Below are 20,875 nucleotides of genomic sequence, written 5' to 3'. Positions count from 1 at the left end.
TTGGTGGGCGACGTAAGTTAGGAGGACAGTAGTCGGCGGGCAACGGAGGTCGGAAGGACTATAGTCAGTGGACGACGTAAGTCAGGAGGACCGTAGTTGGCGGGCGACGAGGTCGGAAGGACTGTAGTCAGTGGGCGATGTAAGTAAGGAGGACCATAGGCGGAGGGCGACGGAGGTCAGAATAACTATAGTCGGTGGGCGACGTAAATCAGGAGGACCGTAATCAGCGAGCGATAGAGGTCGGAAGGACTATTTTCTAATAATGAAGGTTAGAAGGACGATGTCAGATAGAAGTCTAGCAATGGATAGAAATCCAGCATCTGATAGATGTCCGAGAAAAGTCCGACAACTAGTAAAAGTTCGACGTCGGGTAGAAATATTGCGACGAGCAGGGTCTGGCGTCGAGTAGAAGTCCGACATTAGTCGGTGGCCGGGCAAAACTCAGATGTCATTTGGAGATCGGGCGGAGTTTCGGCATCACTTGGAAGTCGGGCAGAATTCCGACGACACTTAATTAGGCTTCAGGCAGAACTCCGGCATCACTTGGGCGTCAGACAGAACTCTGGTGGTGGTCGAGGAGGAGTTTCTTCCCTCATATTCTTCTTATCTTCTCCTCTTCCTTCTTGCTTGGGTCCCCCCTCAAGAGAAATGGGGGGTCTATTATAGTTTTCTGAGGATGTCATAACCCGTAAATAGGAGGAAGATCAAGGGCAAAAGTGGAGTGGTTTGGATGGACGGCCGATATTGAATCCTTTGATCGTGGACCGTTCATTAGATATTTGAAGGTCTTAATGATATTGGAATTCAGAGATCTTGAGCTCGTTGAACTCGTCTTGTCGAGACACTCGATTCGATTATAAGCATGTCATGTTTGGAAACCGTTTGGTAATCCAAATTGTGGTTCGAACCTTCCAACAACGCTTCGGGTCCTTGATTTGGACCCATTTGGGCTCGGATCGAGTTGAATTTGGTGTGGTTGTGTTTGTATTTCCGAGACGCTCAGTTCAACTGTTAGTTTGCTGAAATCGGAGTTAAGGAGATCCCAGATTTAATTTTTGAAGTTCCCGGCTTGATTTTTGCCTTGAGATTCGTGCCCGATCAAGATAATTTTTTTATGATATATCACTCTTTATGCCATGCCATGACTTTGGTGTTGGAAATTACATAAATCTATGCAACTATAGAGAGCCAAAAAAATAAAAAGCACATAAATAATATCAACCGTAAAATACTAAGAGTTTTTTATATGTACATTCAATTGATGATTGCATCACATTGCCACAACTATAGCTTCATTCTTCTTCTCCTCACATTCAATTATTTCTCAGTTTATTTAATAGAATAAAGAGAAGAGTTTTTGTGTATGCTTCATTCATGATTGATTTCTTATTGCTTCTTAAAGTAACTTTCTAATATAAAATTTTTAATTCTTATACTTAAAATTGAATATGTAATATTTTTCATAGCTAGGGACTGAGTACACTCAATAGTAAATGAAATAATGCATAACATTTTACTATTTGTTATGTACATTTTAAATCATTCTAATGGTATTTAGAACACATCAAAATAACATGAAAATTATAACCTTAAGATATTATCAAGTCCCAACCCAATCTTAGTCATTCACTTTTTTTATCATCAATGAATACATGAGCAACTCAAAGCTTGTTAAGGGGTTCTCTTGTGTCAAGTCTTGAGAATGATCTTGAGAATATCATTTACATGGTGATTGTCACCTCTTAGGCAATTTTTTCAAGAATTCAACGTACGCCACAACTTCTTTTGGTGTACCTAAGACACTCTCCTCGATGCCATTAATTATCATTAGCACCAACCTCAAAGCATTTTATTATCGATTCTTTGTATTAATTACTATAATGTCATAAAAAGTTTGATTCTTGTATAATTAGCATGCCCTTATTGCACTTAAACTAGAATGCTAGATCTTTGACAATTCCTTATCAACATGCTATGCCATCCTCTAGCATTTTTCTTAGACAATCATGAACATCTAGGCTACTTTTTGAGGAGGATGACCACTATAAATACAATGTTGCTTGCTCAATTAAGAACCTTTTTTGAGTCCTCTATTATTGTACATTATTTGACATTCATAGCACCCATTCATATATCTTAGAGATTATTAATCTTTATTTAAGGAGCATATCCCTATTATTCTTCTCTTCTCCTCTTCCTTCTTGCTTGGTCTCCTCTCAAGAGAAATGAGGGGTCTATTTATAATTTTTTGAGGATGGTATGACCCGCAAATAGGAGGAAGATCAAGGGCAAAGGTGGAGTGGCTCGGATGGACGGTCGAAATTGAATCTTTTGATCGTGGACTGTTCATCAGACATTTGAAGGTCTTAATTATATTGGAATTCGGAGATCTTGGGCTTGTTGGACTCATCTTATCGAGACACTCGATTCGATTATAAGCATGTCATGTTTGGAAACCGTTTGGTAACCCAAATTGTGGTTCAAACCATTCAACAGTGCTTCGGGTCTTTGATTTGGACCCATTTGGGCTCGGATCGAGTTGAATTTGGTGTCGTTGGGTTCGTATTTCCGAGACGCTCAGTTCGACTGTAAGTTTGCTGCAATCGGAGTTCAGGTGATCCCAGATTTAATTTTTGAAGATTCTGGTTTGATTTTTGCCTCGGGATTCGTGCCCGATCAAGATATTTTTTTTATGATATATCAATTTTTATGTCATGCCATGACTTTGGTGTTGGAAATTACATAAATCTATGCAACTATAGAGACCCAAAAAAATAAAAAGCACAAATAATATCAACCGTAAAATACTAAGAGCTTTTTATTATGTACATTCAATTGATGATTGCATCACATTGCCACAACCATAAGCTTCATTCTTCTTCTCCTCTCGTTCAATTATTTCTCATTTTATTTAGTAGATAAAGGGAGAAGAGTTTTTGTGTATGCTTCATTTATGATGGATTTCTTACTGCTTCTTAAAGTAACTTTCTAGTATAAAATTTTTAATTCTTATACTAAAAATTGAATATGTAATCTTTTTCATATATAGCGAGGGACTGAGTACACTCAATAGTAAATGAAATAATGCATAACATTTTACTATTTATTATGTACATTTTAAATCATTCTAATGTATTTAGAACAGATCAAAATGACATGAAAATTATAACCTTAAGATATTATCAAGTCCCAAACCAATCTTAGTCATTCACTTTTTTTATCGTCAATGAATACATGAACATCTCAAAGCTTGTTAAGGGGTTCTCTTGTGTCAAGTCTTGAGAATGATCTTGAGAATATCACTTACATGGTGATTGTCACCTCTTAGGCAATTTTTTCAAGAATTCAACGTACGCCACAACTCCTTTTGGTGTACCTAAGACACTCTCCTCGATGCCATTAATTATCATTTGCACCAACCTCAAAGCATTTTATTATTGATTCTTTGTATTAATTACTATAATGTCATAAAAAATTTTGATTCTTGTATAATTAGCATGCCCTTATTGCACTTAAACTAGAATGCTAGATCTTTGACAATTCCTTATCGACATGCTCATTAGCTTCAACATGCTATGCCATCCTCTAGCATTTTTCTTAGACAATCATGAACATCTAGGCTACTTTTTGAGGAGGATGACCACTATAAATACAATGTTGCTTGCTCAATTAAGAACCTTTTTTGAGTCCTCTATTATTGTACATTATTTGACATTCATAGCACCCATTCATATATCTTAGAGATTATTAATCTTTATTTAAGGAGCATATCCTCTCTCTCTCTCTCTCTCTCTCTCCTCTCACCCTCCTTCCCTCTCCCCTCAGGCTTTTATATGACTTTTATTAAGTACCATAATTATTTGATATAGTGGAGATAATTCCTCTTAATTAGCTAAGCCCATAACTGTCATAAGCTGTTGATTGAACCATGTTAGACCTTATGTCTTTTCTATGTATTGTAATTTTTATCTCTAACCACTCATTGATTAATCCATGCATGGCATTATTCTACCCTTATTCTTAGACTCCATGCAAGATCTCTCACTTTTAGCATAGCAAGCTTATGCTTTTAATAGATAGTCTATTGGATACTCTTATTTTCAACGTTTTGAAAACCGGACCGGACCGGCCGGTTCAACCGGTTGGATACTCTTAGGCTGTGATTCTTGATGAATTTTCTTGTTTAATAGTAGAAATTGAAATTGCAGTTGTGTGTTTATGTTTCAATGTTTCCTTTCCACCAAAATCCTTGTTTTTTTTTTTTTTTGGATTTGCAAGCCTGAGGTCAATTTTTCCATTGTTCTATGTGTTCATATTTATCTAATGTTGTTTGAACTATTTTACTAAGAATAATAACCTTTTAAACTATAATATGGACCTCAACATGGTGAATGAGGTGATAGTGGAATGTGTCATGCATTGATAATGATTAAAATGATCTTGAACTGAGCCTAATGAGGATAACACCCATGTATCAGATCTTGATTAACCTCAAAGATTTGGTAAGCTTTTGAGACGAATATCTTGAAATATTCCTTCATGGGTGTGAAAATTTATCGATATTGCTTTACTTCATAGTGAATTATTCAACAACGAAATTGATAAGTTAAGTGAAAGTATGAAAGAAGGTTCTATTGTTAGTGGTGGGGGCGTTGAACCAAATATAGTCTTAGCCATTTAGCTTAGGGTGGGTGGTATGAACAAATAGAGGAACTCATTGAAGGTTTGTTGGAGATATTTATGATGGTCCTATAATGATTTAGAAGCTCATCAAGGTCGTAGGAACCATCATATAACTTTATAACAAACAACTTGACCTTGTTGGAAAGAGTTGTTATAGAATGAAATTAATGATTGTAAGGAACTTATGAATTTTCAAGGTAGAGGTTGGAATTCATTTCCTAAGAAAAATCCTCCTAGGTTTACTTTAAACTACATCACAAATTGCATTACACTATATACCATTATCTAGATGAGAGAGTAAATTTTTCATGACAACTGATGTGTCACAAGTCTAAAGAATAGGTAAATGGAGTTAGTTGAATAATAAAGGTTGTCATTGGTGGAGCCTCAACTTATTATTAGTAGACATTTGCTTGGACATCCTCAATTAGAACATTCATTCTTAAGGAAGACAAAATCTATATGTTGGTGGGAGCTCTTACATAGAAGATGAAGGATCATAGCTTGTGATTCCTCTATATGATGGATTTTACCCATAAGAGATATTTCATTGGATCATTTATTGGTAGAGTTCATTTGATTGGGAGGTGAAAATGAAAAAGCTTGACCTTAAATTAGATAAGAGTTCCTTGAAAGGCCAGAGTTGGATTGAGATCCTCAATTATTATAAATGCCATGCTTATTCAATGATAGAGGTATTATTGATGATTTGTCATATTATAGAATATAGGACGTGCTTTCCCCTAAATGCGTCAAATTTTTATGTATTAGAGTATTGACTACTATAGGGTGAGAGTTTATCCTCTTGGTGTTATGCAAAAACTCATAGACAAGCTCACATAAGGATAAATGTCTCATAATATAGAGAACGCATCATTTTTATGTAAAAAATTAAGAAAGGGTAAAACCATAAAACTTGGCCTAGTTTAATTAGTTCCATTATGTAAGATAAATATTACCTAGAGAAAGCAAGATTTCAAGAATTGAATTGAAAGGGGTGTCTCAAGCAATTTTTGTATAGTGTGTAAGAAAGTGGTGGAGTTTACTAGTTTGATGGTAAAAAATAATGTTCGCCACCATCAGTTAGCAACTTGGATGGTGATGGGCTAGATGTACGAGCAACAATGGGTTCAGCGTCAGTCAAAGACAAATGACAACACACAACAAAGGTGATTATCGACATTAATCGATGGAAGCAATGATAACAAGGTCATAATAGATCTCAGCATCAACCAATGATGAACGATAGATGTGTGATAATGGATAAAACTATTTAATTGTATATGCATTTCAAATTTCTCATTGTTGAAAATCATCCCACCTTATATAAAATGTTGGATTATTTATAATTTTTTGAAGGTAGTTTGTTTATTTCTACCATAACTTTGGACACTCTATTGATAGCCTAGAAAGATTCCTTTAATCATTTGATCTGTAATTTTGTATTATAGTGTCTTAATGAACTCACAATTGAATGATCTTTAGCACGTTAAATTTAACTAGTCAAAACCCCCATTTTTTATAGAGGCATACAAAATGCAAAAAAAAAAAAAAAAACCCCTTCAAATGGTCTCACAAAGTTTATTTTTAGGTGCTTGATTTTGGCCATTTGGACCCATATTAGGATGTTCTTAGTGTCGTTAGGTTCATTTAGTTGACTAGAATTATCCTCTTTTTTTTATTTTATAAGAGAAAAGGGAGAGAGAAAGAAAAATAATATGAAATGAATTTTACTTATTTGATGTTATATCAATTATTTGTTTGAAGAATAATGTAATATTATTTAAATCTATACTTTATTTTTAAATAGAATAACTAATTATATTTCAAATTTTTTAATTTAGTTGAAATTTCTTATATATTAATAAGTTAGGGAAAGGCATGGAGCGAGATGCAATATCTTTTATATAGATTTGAAGAAATAACTTTTACATTATCATATAAAAATATTTTTTAGTCATTTTATACTATATATATACATTATAAGAGGATTTACTTACAAATCACGCAATGTTATAAATTTATATATCTTAACAAATAAACTCTAAAATTTATATAACTAACACTTTATTATCATAATTGAGTCAAAATATATACATAAAAATGTATATTTATTATAGAAAAATTAATAAATAGCAATCGCAATGTTATAAATTTATATATCTTAACAAATAAACTCTAAAATTTATATAACTAACACTTTATTATCATAATTGAGTCAAAATATATACATAAAAATGTATATTTATTATAGAAAAATTAATAAATAGCAATATTTTTTATTTTTCTTCAAAGATTTGGATTTGCCTCTAATTTCAGTCAAGATTTACATTAGATATAAAAATGTATAAAAATTACTTAAAATACTCATAAATTTTCTAAAAAAAAAATCTAAAGAGTTGCTTATCATTAAACAATTATTACTAGCAAGCATTTCGAGCTGGGTGCATATTAAGCTTGAACTCTTATAAATTATTTGTTCGAATTTATGCTTGAACTCGAATTTATTATTCGATAAGCTCGACTCATGAGCTCGTTAGCTAGTTGAATTCAAGTTGACTTACGAGCTGATTTGACTGACTTATACTACTAATCTAATGTCTACTAAAATATGAAATTTATATTTATATTTATAAAATTCAAACCTCCCTTATTCATATATTTATTGGTTAAAATTTAATGTTTTAATGAAATATTTGGAATGCTCTTGTATGTAAATTTTTAATAAATAATTTGGAGTAATTTTTTTTTTTACTTTTGAAAAAAAAAAGAATTGAAAAAATATTGGCTTTCTTCTCATAAATTCCATATGCTTCTGCACTAACAGACAGACACCTAATCGATGCGGACAAAAGCATCGTCTTTTGTCCGTTTACGCACCCATTCAAAACGGCCGCTTTCATGCATCTCCTTTTGACTTGCCGCGTAGCACAGCTCGGTTCTCGCTCCGCAAGCAGAAGAAAAAAGTTGCGAGGAAGAAATACAACGGATATTTTGTAGCCGTGAGAAGAGAGAGAGAGAGAGAGAGAGGGACAGGTCGCTAATTGATGATATAAGCCTCTTGCTTCTCTTCTCATCTCTCTCAATTCGCTTGCTTTGGATCCATTAAGAAGCTTCCACTTGCTATCCGAATGACCTTCTCTGTCTTTCTCCTAGCCTAATACCCCAAACTGTTCCATTGACGGAGATATAGCGAGTTCTTCCTTTTTCTCGTTCGTTTTTGTGGTTGTTTCGGCGTTTCCGTTTTAGCCTTTGCCTCTTTTTTTTCTTCCTATGATAGTTTGACACAGCTTCTTAGTTTTTGTTTCTCTCTCTTCTCTATTTTGGTTTTTTATTCTCAGCTCTTATAAAGAAGAGGAAGAAGAGGGGTTTTTTTTCTTGTATTCTATCAATATCTTCTTAACAAAGGCTTAAAAAAGCGATCTTTGACTGTTTCCGATGTTGATGTCCGGAGTAGCCGAAGAGGTTTCCTCGTCGGCGACATCTTCCCCTCTCCTCAGCTTCATGTCGATCTCACCGACGGCGCTGGGCTCGCCGTACTCGCCATGGCTACGCGAGCTCAAGTCCGACGAGCGCGGCCTTTTCCTCATCCATCTGCTCCTCAACTGCGCCAATCATGTCGCCGCCGGTAATCTCGATCAAGCCAACGCCTTTCTTGAACATATCTCTCTCCTCGCCTCTCCTGAAGGCGATACCATGCAGCGCATCGCCTCTTATTTCACCGAAGCTCTTGCGCGCCGCCTCCTCCGCTCATGGCCTGGCCTTTACCGCGCCTTGAATCCGGTTGCCGCAGACTCCTCCGCCACAGCCGCCGCCCGCCGCCTCTTTGTTGATCTCTGTCCCTTCCTTCGTCTCTCCTTCCTCGTTTCAAACCAGGCTATTCTGGAAGCAATGGAAGGGGAAAAGATGGTCCACATCGTCGATCTTGGGGGATCCGATCCGGCCCAATGGCTTGCTTTGCTTCAAGGTCTCGCCAGCAGGCCGGAAGGCCCGCCGCATCTCCGGGTCACCGCTGTCGGCGAGCACAAGGAGCTTCACCTGCACACAGCCTCAGTTCTATCAAAAGAAGCAGAGAAACTCGACATCCCATTTCAATTCAACGCGGTGGTTTCCAAACTCGACTCTCTCAACGTCGAGAGCCTACGTGTCAAAACAGGGGAAGCACTCGCCATTAACTCTGTTCTCCAACTCCATTCCCTCCTCGCCTCAGACGACATCGCCGCCGCCCGAAAGCTCTTCCCTTTCAAGTCCGCCGGCACGCTGGGAGAACTATTGGACAAAGACCAAGGCTCAGATTCCTCTTCCTCGCCTTTCAACCTCACCCCCTCTGCCAAAATGGAGACCTTTCTAGCCTCTTTATGGAGCCTCTCTCCAAAAATCATGGTGGTAACAGAGCAGGAATCCAACCACAATGGATCGACTTTGAACGAGCGATTCGTGGAAGCGCTGAACTTCTACGCAGCGTTGTTCGACTGCCTAGAATCAACGCTGCCAAGACAGTCATTGGAGAGGTTGAGCGTGGAAAAGAAGCTCTTTGGGGAGGAGATAAAGAACATAATGGCTTGTGAAGGGTTGGAGAGGAAGGAGAGGCATGAAAAGCTTGAAAGGTGGATGATGAGGTTGGAAATGGCTGGATTCGGGAGAATGCCGTTGAGTTACTACGGGATGTTGCAGGCAAGAAGGATGTTACAGGGCTTCGGTTGCGATGGTTATAGAGTGAAGGAGGAGAACGGCTGCTTTCTGTTTTGTTGGCAGGATAGAGCTCTGTTCTCTGTGTCGGCTTGGAATTTTAGGAGGGTTGATTGAGTTTATATTTTTAGTATTTGGGTTAGTATTATTTTTTTTTTGTTTTGCCTTTTATTCCTAACATTTTATGTGTAGAGATTTACTGTTCTGTGTGCGGAGAAATTATTCTGTGTGGACACCGGATGGGAAGAACTATCCTGTCATATGTGTGTGCTAAATATGTACACTCACATGATCGGACGGTTCTTCATGTTCGGTGTCCGCACAAACTAATTTCTCTTGTGTGGGGAAGGTTAATATTTTGGAAAGAAAGCTAATGGAATGTGATAAGGATTGAAGTCTATATAGTTCATTTCTTTGTTGTTTTTGAGTGACCTGTGGAACTAGGATATGAGGGTTAGAAGAGGCTTAGAGGAGATTAAGTGTGTAACTGAGTTGAGCTAGCTCTGATTCGGCTCAGTTAATAGCTCATGAGATGAGCTCGATGGGTCAATTTGTGCTAGGTCTGACTTGACTCATTAGCTCGGGAGCCGACTTGTTTAAATAATATTGATATGAAATGCACTTAGAATATATATTAATTGAAGAATTCAAGTACTACGTTGTCACAATTATTTATAATTATATCTCATTTATTTATATCAAGTGATTTTTTTATTGTTGATGTAGAATTTACTCCTGAATTTGATTGTTGTTATCGAATGAAATTTAGAAATTGCATCTCATTCCATCTACTGAAGAGGCTAACTTAACATCAAATAATCAAACTCAGAGTGAATTTTTAAAATTTCTAATAATATTTAAATGTATTGTTTGAGTAAAATAATAACTTATTTTACAAATTGTAGTTGTTGATGAAGGTGATGGGTGATACTGCAATTGAAATTCTTGAATGTGATGATTTGAAAGCTTCTAAAGATGGAGCTTTTAAGGACACAACTTCTAGCGAAGTGGTTTTTTTTGTTAAGAAAAAAAGGGCATATTAATGAGAAAGAACAATACACCACAAGATTAATTAATGGCCACATAGATGAAAGTTACAGCAAAAAAATACAATAAACGATCGAGCCAAGCACTCTAAGCAAAATCAAATTAGAAATACCCTAGCCAATAGGACTCAGACCGCCCCTAGTTGCCAAGCTTGGGACCATCCAAGGAGGGAAAAAGAAAACAGCCAAAGGACCACATAACCACCTAGGTTGCCAACCAAGCCATGGCCTTCCAAAGAGCTTGCAGGAAGCCTAGTTCATCATAGTCCTAATCCAAAAATGATGCCGCCATAGAACCAAAATCAAAATAAACCAGCAAACCAAAACATAAAGACCCCAAAAAGAAAAGTAATCTCTTTTTGGGTTTGCTTTTGCTGAGCTTAACATTATTTTTGGAACAACCACCATCTGTAACTTGAAGAAGATCTAAATCGATATTGTCATAAGCGACCAAATCTAACTCTCCTTTCAACTAAAAAAATGTCCTACTCTAACCAGTCACATTGGCTCCTAACATTATTCTTCATTAGGTGAGCTAAAATACCAGTATTAGAAATGACATTAATGGGCACATCAACTAAAGGCTCCAAAATAACAATAGGAGAATTGGGGAGCTCAGATGACACAACAATGCCCTCCGAAACCCCAGCCTCCTCAGAACTTAAGAAAACATAATCAATACCCAAAATCTCCTCTTCCTTCGCACTAGTAGGACTATCAGGTTCATGCCACAGTTAATAGCGTTCAATGACTCACAAACAAGCGCAGAGGGCTCCCCAACATCCCCATCAGAAATGGGGACAACAAAGTTAGAGCAGTCCACAGGAACCATAACCCCATCCAGAACAGGCGATGGAGTAGCCAGATTAGCCAGTGCATCAACGTTAGCAATAGGTACATCGTCCAATTCAGGCACCACCACACAACCAATCTCAGAAACAGGCCGAAGAGCCTCACCAACAACACAATTTAAATTCAAATCGTTAGGCAAAATAGAAATAATATTAATGACTTCATCGACAAAATTAGTAAGAATAGTGTCAATGCCAGCAACATTCCCGTCAATACTAACAATGGGACACAAAACTAAAGCCCCATCACTGGCATCACAAGAAATAGAATTTTCCACCCTATCACCCTCACAGCTAACATTCACAATCAATGATTTAGAAATAACATGAACAACATTAGGCGGGGTAGACTGAAGAGGCTGATAGTCACCACACAAATGGCTATACATTTACATGAAGCACAAAAAGCAGAGAAAGCTTCCATCGAAACATGTTGAATATAGCCTAGATTCTCAGGACCCAACCAGACTTTATCGGGATACGATTTCGTGATGTCAAGCTCAACAAGCACACGAGCTACAGACGGTCTAGAATCCACAAAAATAGTATAATCAACCTCTAAAGGCCGACAAAAAATCAAACTCAATCCAAAGAGGATACATGGTGAAAACAAATGAGGCCGGAGATTGAGGAATGACATCTGGATAAGGATTATAGGTGACTCAACAATAACATCAACCAGAAGGGACCATTTGGTAACCTTCATATAACAACTATGAACTAAGTAGGAATGATGACAACAAATTTTATAATAATCAAGGTCATTACTCAACTTGATCTAGACATGCAACTGATCAAGCAAAGTAACAGAAATAGCTCTGGTAAGCTTAAGGGAGAAAAAAAACCTACGAATTGCTTCCAGAGAAAGCCTATAAGATGGAAAAAAACCATTTAAGGAAAACTAAAAAGGAATCACAAGGGAATTGATTTCTTCCTCCGAAATCCACAACGATAGCAAATCACGAAAGGGAGAAGACTTGAGATCAGAAAATCTACCATAGGATGAACAACCAACAAGAGCATCATGAAAGGATCGAGATTTGAACGATCAGTCCAAAAAGCCAGGATAACACAAACGTTTCCCCACCATTCCGACGAAAAGGTCGGAGATGCCGAAACGAAAACAAAATGAAAACCAAAATCACCACAAAAAAGAAAACAATGGACGAGAACACATCCCTGGAGAATCGAGGAGCGCACGTCCCAAACGGCCCAGGAGCGTCAGAATCGCCTAGGAGAGCTTTTGAAGATACAAAACAAATTGTTAATTAATAAATTATATGTTGATTTTGTAGAAGATAATTATTGGAATTAGGGTTTTACTTGGGATTGTTTTCTTACAACTTATTAAAGCAGCTTTTTAGTACAAAAATTTATAATAAAAAGCTGTTTTAAGAAGAAGTAAGAAAGTCATTCCAAACGAAGACTAACTTTTGAATATGTATTATTTTAGAATGCATTATTTTTACCTTATATTTGAAATTATGTTTATGGTATACTTCATAAAGTAATTGTAGATATGGAACCATAAAAATAATTTATTTTATATGCACATTATCTAAGTTATTACTTTGGTTTTGAATCATTAGTCTTTTCACTTATCAGTGCAATGTTGTCAATGCAAAATAATGGTTTGTATTGAATTAATTAATATTAAAATTTTAAATTTTATGCTAAAAAATTGCTTTAGAAAATTGTAAGAAAGTTGTCCCAAACAAAACCTAAATATAATTTTGTGGTGTTTGTAGTGCTCATTTGGTATCTTGTAAATGAAAAAGAAGTTTTAGAAATTAAGAATTTTATTTTCTTTCATTTTGAGTGTAAAATTAAAATTCTCATTTATTAAAAATAATATAGAGGGATGGTAGTTTTTTTGTGATTTTTTTGAATTAGGAAAGCAGATTTTTACGTATAGAGATTGGTTTTCTCTCACTTATGAACTCATACCAATAAAAATAGTTTTTCTTACTCCATCTTTATCTTAGCTCGATCAAATACACACTAATATTATGTCTCGTTTGGGATAGTTTTATTACTACTTTTTAAAACAATTTTTTAGTACATAAAATATTTTTGAAAGCTAAAAAAAAAGTAGTAAAAGACTGTCTGATGGCTTTCATACTGCTTTTTAAAGCAAATTTTTAGTACCAAAATTTAAAATTTTATACTAAGAAGTTGTTTTATGAAGCAATAAGAAAGCTATCCCAAATAAAACCTTAGTCATCTCTTTATAATGACATGTAATATAGAGATGAGAAGAGGAGCATAGGGAGTTACAATATTCCTAATAAGATAAATGATTAGTCCCCTCAAAATTTCATCTTCTTTGAATAGGATCAAAACCCTTAAGATCTTTATAGGATCAACCGTACCCCCTAGGTTCTTCTCTATTTCTCCTTAATCACACTAGTATTTTTTCATATGACTGTTTGTGAAGCAAATAAAACTAAATTTTTTTGGCAGAGTAGTGCGTTCTATGATATTAAATGATAAAGAAAGGTAGAAGTGATAGACAAGACATTAAAACAATACAAAGTATGGCTATTTATAGTATTTGAAAGGGAAAATGACTCTGTAAAACTCATGACATTGAAACCTAAGAATGTATTTTTTTGGAGAAATTTTGGTGCTTTAACCGTATCTTAATCACAAATAATTACAAAAAAGATCTAGAAGGAAGACCAAAGCGAAATGAACAAGAGAACAGACTAGACCTATAGGAAAGAGAACATAATGGAAAACCGGGAAACAAAATGTTTAACCACAAAAACCCGTTAGGGAGAGAGACCAAAGAGACAAACCTTATGTAAGATCACTAGACTTAAAGGAGAGCTTCAAGCTAGGAGGAACAAAAGACATGGGGAAAACTTCAGGATCTGAGGGAGGCCCAGCCAGGTTGCCAGCCCAGGTTCAGGCCGGAGAAGAGGGAGGTGGGACTTGAAGGGAAGAGTTTGGAAGGGGTGGAAAGTCATTTGAATTTAGGGCCGTTGCAGTGGAGGGAGAGGGGGCCTCTCCCAGGCAGAGGACAACGCCTAGAAGGAGCAGCAACGCCAGGGAGAAAAACCTAAAAAATTGCCAGCGAAAGCCTCCACTAAGTCCTTCGAGCAAAGTATTTTGCCGGCCCAACCTAAGAATGTCAAAACTCTTAAGTCCTTATAGTTAAAGGTAGAGTAACTACCTCCTTGAATTTGGAGAGTTCTATTCTCCTCTTCAAACATCAATACTTTGCTGAAATTAAAAATTAAAAGGAAAAATTCTACCATTTTAGTTTTGAGATATTGGGTTTTCTTAATCTTTATGAGCAAAGTGTTAGAACAGTTAGGTTTTTTTTTTTTTTGTAAAGGGAACTAGACCAAATTTATTCACTAAAGAAGAGAGTACAACCAAACTCTAGAAGTACAAAACAAAATTACAAGAAAAATACAATAAAAGAAAGCAACCCCCAAAAAAAGGTGCAAGAAAGGCTGCAAGGATACAATAAGACTAGGGAACAAAGGGCGAAGATACCAGCCAAACTCTGGAAGTGCCATGAAGCTTCCTGCAACCACCCGCAAGCCAAGCAAGGGCCATCCATTGAAGGTAACAAGTCACAAACTAAACAGAAGATACCTAGCAAGCAACAACCCACCATCCAAATAATGGCTCTGAATAGAAAGAATATGTTTAAGTGAGTTGAGCTAGCTCTTATTCGGCTCAGTAAATAGCTCATGAGATGAGCTCGATGTGTCAAATTTGAGCTAGGTCATACTTAACTCCTTAGCTCATGAACCGACTTGTTTAAATAATATTGATATAAATTGCATTTAGAATATATTAATTTGAAGAGTTCAAGTATTAATTTATCACAATTATTTATAATTACATCTCATCTATTTATATCAAGTAATTTGTTTATTATTTTTATTATTTTATTATAACAATTATGAATTTTTTTTTCATGTTGATTAAGATGGTTCATAAGCGAATTCAAACTCGATTGATTAATCAAACTCAAGGCAGTTTGAGCTAACTCGGCTCATTTTATGGAGTTTAATTTAGGCTTTGTTTGTGGCAGCTTTCTTACTGTTTTTTAAAGCAAATTTTAGTACAAAAATTTTTTGAATTACAATTTTTTGTACTAAAAAGCTGCTTTAGAAAACATTAAGAAAATTGTATCAAATAAAATCTTAAATTAAATTATACGTACTTCCATCTTACGAAAAAAGCCATTGAGGACCTTAAATTGAATTATTTATAGATTGCATTAGAGTTTATTTGCATCCAAATGATTGGATGTTATCTTTTCAAATTCTATCATGATTTTGGTGTAAATATCATGTTTATTTTATAGGTCACATTGAGATGATAGATTTTTTTTTATTGTTGATGTAGAATTTACTCCTGAATTTGATTGTTGTTATCGAATGAAATTTAGAAATTGCATCTCATTCCATCTACTGAAGAGGCTAACTTAACAACAAATAATCAAACTCAAGAGTAAATTTTTAAAATTTCTAATAATATTTAAATGTATTTTTTGAGTAAAATAATAACTTATTTTACAAATTGTAGTTGTTGATGAAGGTGATGGGTGATACTGCAATTGAAATTCTTGAATGTGATGATTTGAAAGCTTCTAAAGATGGAGCTTTTAAGGACACAACTTTTAGGGAAGTGATTTTGTAGAAGATAATTATGGGAATTAGTATTTGGGACTGTTTTCTTACTGCTTCTTAAAGCAGCTTTTTAGTAAGAAAATAAAGCAGTCAGAAAGCTGCTTTAAGAAGCAATAAGAAAGCCGTCCCAAACAAAAGTAAGCATTGTATTATATTTGATATTTCACCATGCATATACATCTACTAATATAAACAATTTTTAAAAGAGAAACTATAAAAAACTGATTCAATAACATTAAATAAGCATTGTATTATATCTTTATTAAGCTATGTTTTAAACAAAAAAAAAAAACAAATATATTGACATATGATGAACATAAATAACAAGAGAATTGGTTTTCAAATTTATTCCACAACAAACAAATTTTCCAGCGGTCATGGGACCGCTGGAAATTCCGACAGTTAAGATTGATCGCTGATATTAACCAGCGGTTATACCAGCAGTTTGCACGCCAGAATTCATCTATCTGATGAGCTTCCAAAATTAATGTTTAAATCTTATTTGATTATATAAATAAACGAACATTATATGAACGAATATCGAGTTAATTTCAAGGGATCTGATACTCCCTGATCCATCATCAAAAAATTATCTTGATCATGCACGAATCTTGAGGCAAAATCAAGTTGGGAGCTTCAAAATTAAAATTGAGACCATCTGAACTCTGATTTTTGCAAACTTATAGTCGAACTGAGCATCTCGGAAACACAAACTCAACGACACCAAATTCGATTCAATCCAAGCTGAAATGGGTTCAAATCAAAGACCCGAAGTGCTTTTGGAAGGTTCAACCCGTGCGGTCATCCCGTCTGTGCCGTCGATGTCGTTCGCACTGGCTAGACACGCACTGTCGTTGTGCCACAATTGGCTTCACTATGTTAGAGGCTTAGAGCCTTCACGTGTTTGCCAAACTCCTATAGCGCGCACAAATGCACATGATCCTAACAAGCACGAGTCGGGTTGGGTCAACCCGGTAACTCGCACGGATCGGGTCCAGTTTGACAATCCTGACCAGTTTGCAAAACCGGGTCAGGTTTGCATCAACTCGGGTTGAACCCGAATCCAGCCCATAGACCCATATTTGACACCCTAAGAATATCTTAATTTATTGTGACGCTTAAGACAGATCTAACAAAACAAGTTGCTTAAATTTTCTTCTATCGTTTCCTTGGATGCTAAAATACAAAGAATTGAAAGCTTTGAAAGTTGTCCTTTCTGCTTCAATAAGTAAGCAAAATAAAGAACAATTGCTTGTCTTTTATCTCGTAAAGCAACAAATGTCAAATTTGGTAGGTGAAAAACGATAATCAAATGATGTGGCATAATTTCCTCTCAAAATATAAGTAGGTTGTTAATTTACAGGTTCAGGTTCAGGTTTGGGTTTGATTCGACTCAAAATTGATCATGTTCATATCTGATTAACCTGAACACCAATCGTTCAGTAATCAGTATATATGGGTCAAAATATTTAAGCCAAAAATGTTATGGGGTCTGCAGGAACCAACTTTATCAGCTTATATCTTCTCTTTTTCTTTCACCCTTCTTTCCTTTTCTTCATATGGCTGAATCATTCTTTATGCTTTTGATTAGATGGGATGATTTTGTGAAGGCTTTTTGGGAGTGATTAGTGGCTCTTTCAGCAAAGGTAGATGAAAGACAAATGATGTGGATATTTGACTTAGTTGGTTACAAAATTGTTAGTTGTTTCTAGAACCTTCTAGGTTTCTCTATTTGATTAATATATATAAAATGTTGTAAGAAGAATAGAGGCATTGATAAAATATATGCTCTTTTGAAGCTTAGTGCATGTGTTTGTTTCCTGGATTGAGAATTCCCTCTAGCTGATTTGATTCTTCCGACGATTCACTGCATCAACAAAATCATTAAATTAGTGCAAGAGACCATTCTCATCTAGGTTATTTATGACTCCTCATGATTATCTCTCATATTGCTAACATTTGAATGGAAATTAAGTTATTTTCTTCAAATGAAGTGAGCAATTCATGTTTCATTTAAAGTTTTGTTTGGGATAACTTTCATACTATTTAATAAATCGGCTTTGTAGTTTGTATTACAAAAATTAAAATTTTTGAACTAAAAAATTTATTTAAGATGCAGCAAGAAAACCGTCCCAAATGAAGCCTGAATTGATAGTTCAAGAAAGAGATGTTTCCTTTGTTGCGACTAAGATACTCTTCTTCCTTTATCACCAATCAACACATCACCTATGCAATCTATATCGCTTGAGTTATATTGTAGAGCGTAATTTTTTTACTCTAAAGAAAAAAAAACACGTTGTGCTGATTTAGGCTTCGTTTGGGATGGCTTTCTTACTGCTTCTCAAAACAATTTTCTAGTATAAAAGTTTTAATTTTTGTATTATAAAGTAATTTTAAGAAGCAGTAAAAAAGTCGTCCCAAACGAAGCCTTAATCATGAGTTAATCTTCGCGATCAAATTGTTCTAAGAGTTCAAAGGGGGGTGGGAGCTCCCTCAATAGGTTAGAGTGCATTACTAGTTTTACGACATAAAGTATATCTGTAACTAATATTATTATCGTATAATTAAATTATTTTTCAATATTAATGAGAATTTTGTAAATATTTGTTCCCATTACATTATTATATTGATTTTCTAAACTTATAAGAATCGAAGAAAATATGCTTTGTTTTTGACTCGAAGGAATGGGGACAAAATATATGTTATCCAATTATTTTGTATTTGGGCCTTCATTCCTTTTTTTTTTATGGGCCTTCATTCCTATTTAATCTTATTGGGCTTCTCTGAATGCCGGAAGAATTAGATTGGTTTTGAAAGATAGTATCCATTGAAAGAGGAGTTTTTATTTGGTCCGGTGCAAGGACCTAGAGGAAGGTTCGATTTTGTCTAAAAAAGTGCAAATACCGAGTTTTTTGAAAAAATACCGAGTTTTTCAAAAAACTCGGTATTTGCACTTTTTACCTATTTTTGGCTAAAACCGAACCTTCCTCTACATCCAGTGAAAGGACCTAATAATTGCTCTTGAAAGAGAAAGTTAATGTTGATTAGAGCTTAATAGTGTTGAAAGCTAAGTCGAATTAGGATGATTACAAATTCCTCTCAATTTTAGCCTCTAAAGGAACCCAAACGCAATAAAATGAAAGAAGAAAACAGAGAGAAATTTATCTTTATAAGCCTCATAATTCACATAATTGGACAACTATCTACATTATTTGCTTTTTTATGGGAGAAATATACAAAAAAAAAATTTCTCTGGAAGAAACTACCCCTAATTGTGATTGTAGACTTCTTATTGAAGTTCGTCACAAATGAAATTGAATCATTGTTTGATTAGCTAAAACATGCACGGGGCAGGCATCACGGGACTGACTATGAGTGAGGAAAGAAGAGTTCGCATTCATTCAAGAGTTTGGTGGAGAATGCATTGAGTGATTGTCATAGTGTGGCCTTGACAACATTGGGGAAGGCATCGTGGATTGGTTTCATGTAAGGATAGATGAGTTTGCATTACATCGTTGTGGAAGGCATTGTTGGGTAGTGACAAGTGAGGAGAAGAGAAGGCCGCGTTCGAGTGTGAGCTCACTTGAGAAAACATTGTGAACCAATAGCATGTGAAAGAAGTGAGTTCACATTTGAGAGCTTAAGAATGATAGGTTTGATAGGACCTATGATATGTGAAGATATGTCAAGGAGAGCAGACGTTCTAATCCTGGTTCGAGCCAAAGTTTTGATTAAGCTCGAACAAGATTCAAATTATATTCGAACAAATGTTTGAATTTGGATCTATGCAAACAAGTTTCATTCACGAAGAACTTCAACAAGCAATTCACGTACAAAAGTGAATGATTTCATCTTAAAGAAACTCTCAAGCATATATTTCAAAGAAAATAAAGGTCAATGATGTTTCTCCAATCACACATTACATAAGGAATATAATGTCAAATTTCTCATAGGGAATATGATCCAAAAAAAAAAGAAAGCTCGACATAAAACTTCATTGCTCTTTTATTTTACCCCCATCATAAGTATTTGTTGCATTTAAAAAAATTGTATAAATAAATTTTTTATAGGTGCGGCGCCACATAGGCCTTTAGTGGTTGTCTTCTAAACTTCAATCTAAAGACTTTAAATTTAAAAGAAATTTGAACTAATTTTCACTTATATGAATTCAATTAATTTCTTACATATCAAAATTAGATTTAAAATTAACTAAAACGTATAAAATCCAAAAAAATATATTAAAAATTATGATTAGTTTTAAAAATTGAAATAAAAATATAACCAAAATTAATAGAAGTAAAAAAAAATACAAAAAAAAATTCTTTTTTCTTCTTACTGATAAAGAAAATGATTTTAGATTAATAAATGAAACCAAATATTTTTAATAGGAATTTATACACAAGTTTCTTGTATTTATACTTATAATTTTTAAACTTTAATATTTGATAATATAATATTTTAATATCTTAGTTACATGAAAAATTTATATTAAAAATAAAATATAATTTTAAAAATTTAATATTAATAATATTTTTGTATAATTTAAAGTTCAAATATTATAAGCATTAATTATTAGAATTTAAATATAAAAATAGTATATGTTATATATATAATTTTTTTATTTTCAATTGTGAGTCACATTATTTTATATTTAAATATTCTTTCAAAATAATTAATAATAATAATAATTTTTTAATGAGTCACTCAACATAAAATTATATAAATTTCAACTTTCTTCTTAATAATTTAATACAAGTCAATTACACTTGTCTGACTAAAGCACTAAGTGCTGGTCACCACTCATCAAGATATATTTATTTTTTCATAAATTAAGGGCCTTTTACATACCACTTATTATTATTTTGTTATTTTTAAAACATATTTAATTAGTATTTTATATATTTTTTAAATTAAAAAAAAAATAATTTTTTTTTTAATTTTAAAATAAATA

The 20,875-nt window shown here is 34.4% G+C and overlaps 1 protein-coding gene across 1 annotated transcript; it reads left to right on the top strand.

Moving 5' to 3' along the window:
- Positions 1-7,613: 7,613 nt before the first annotated feature.
- LOC110105054 (scarecrow-like protein 3) lies at positions 7,614-10,030 on the top strand. Its single transcript, XM_020834414.2, has one exon. It carries the CDS (start codon positions 8,122-8,124, stop codon positions 9,487-9,489), a length of 1,368 nt encoding a protein of 455 aa, XP_020690073.1. The 5' UTR covers positions 7,614-8,121; the 3' UTR covers positions 9,490-10,030.
- Positions 10,031-20,875: the final 10,845 nt, after the last annotated feature.

Source organism: Dendrobium catenatum, unplaced genomic scaffold, assembly GCF_001605985.2.
Source record: "Dendrobium catenatum unplaced genomic scaffold, ASM160598v2 fragScaff_scaffold_313, whole genome shotgun sequence".
NCBI lineage: Eukaryota > Viridiplantae > Streptophyta > Magnoliopsida > Asparagales > Orchidaceae > Dendrobium > Dendrobium catenatum.
This window is presented reverse-complemented; position numbering and strand designations above follow the sequence as displayed.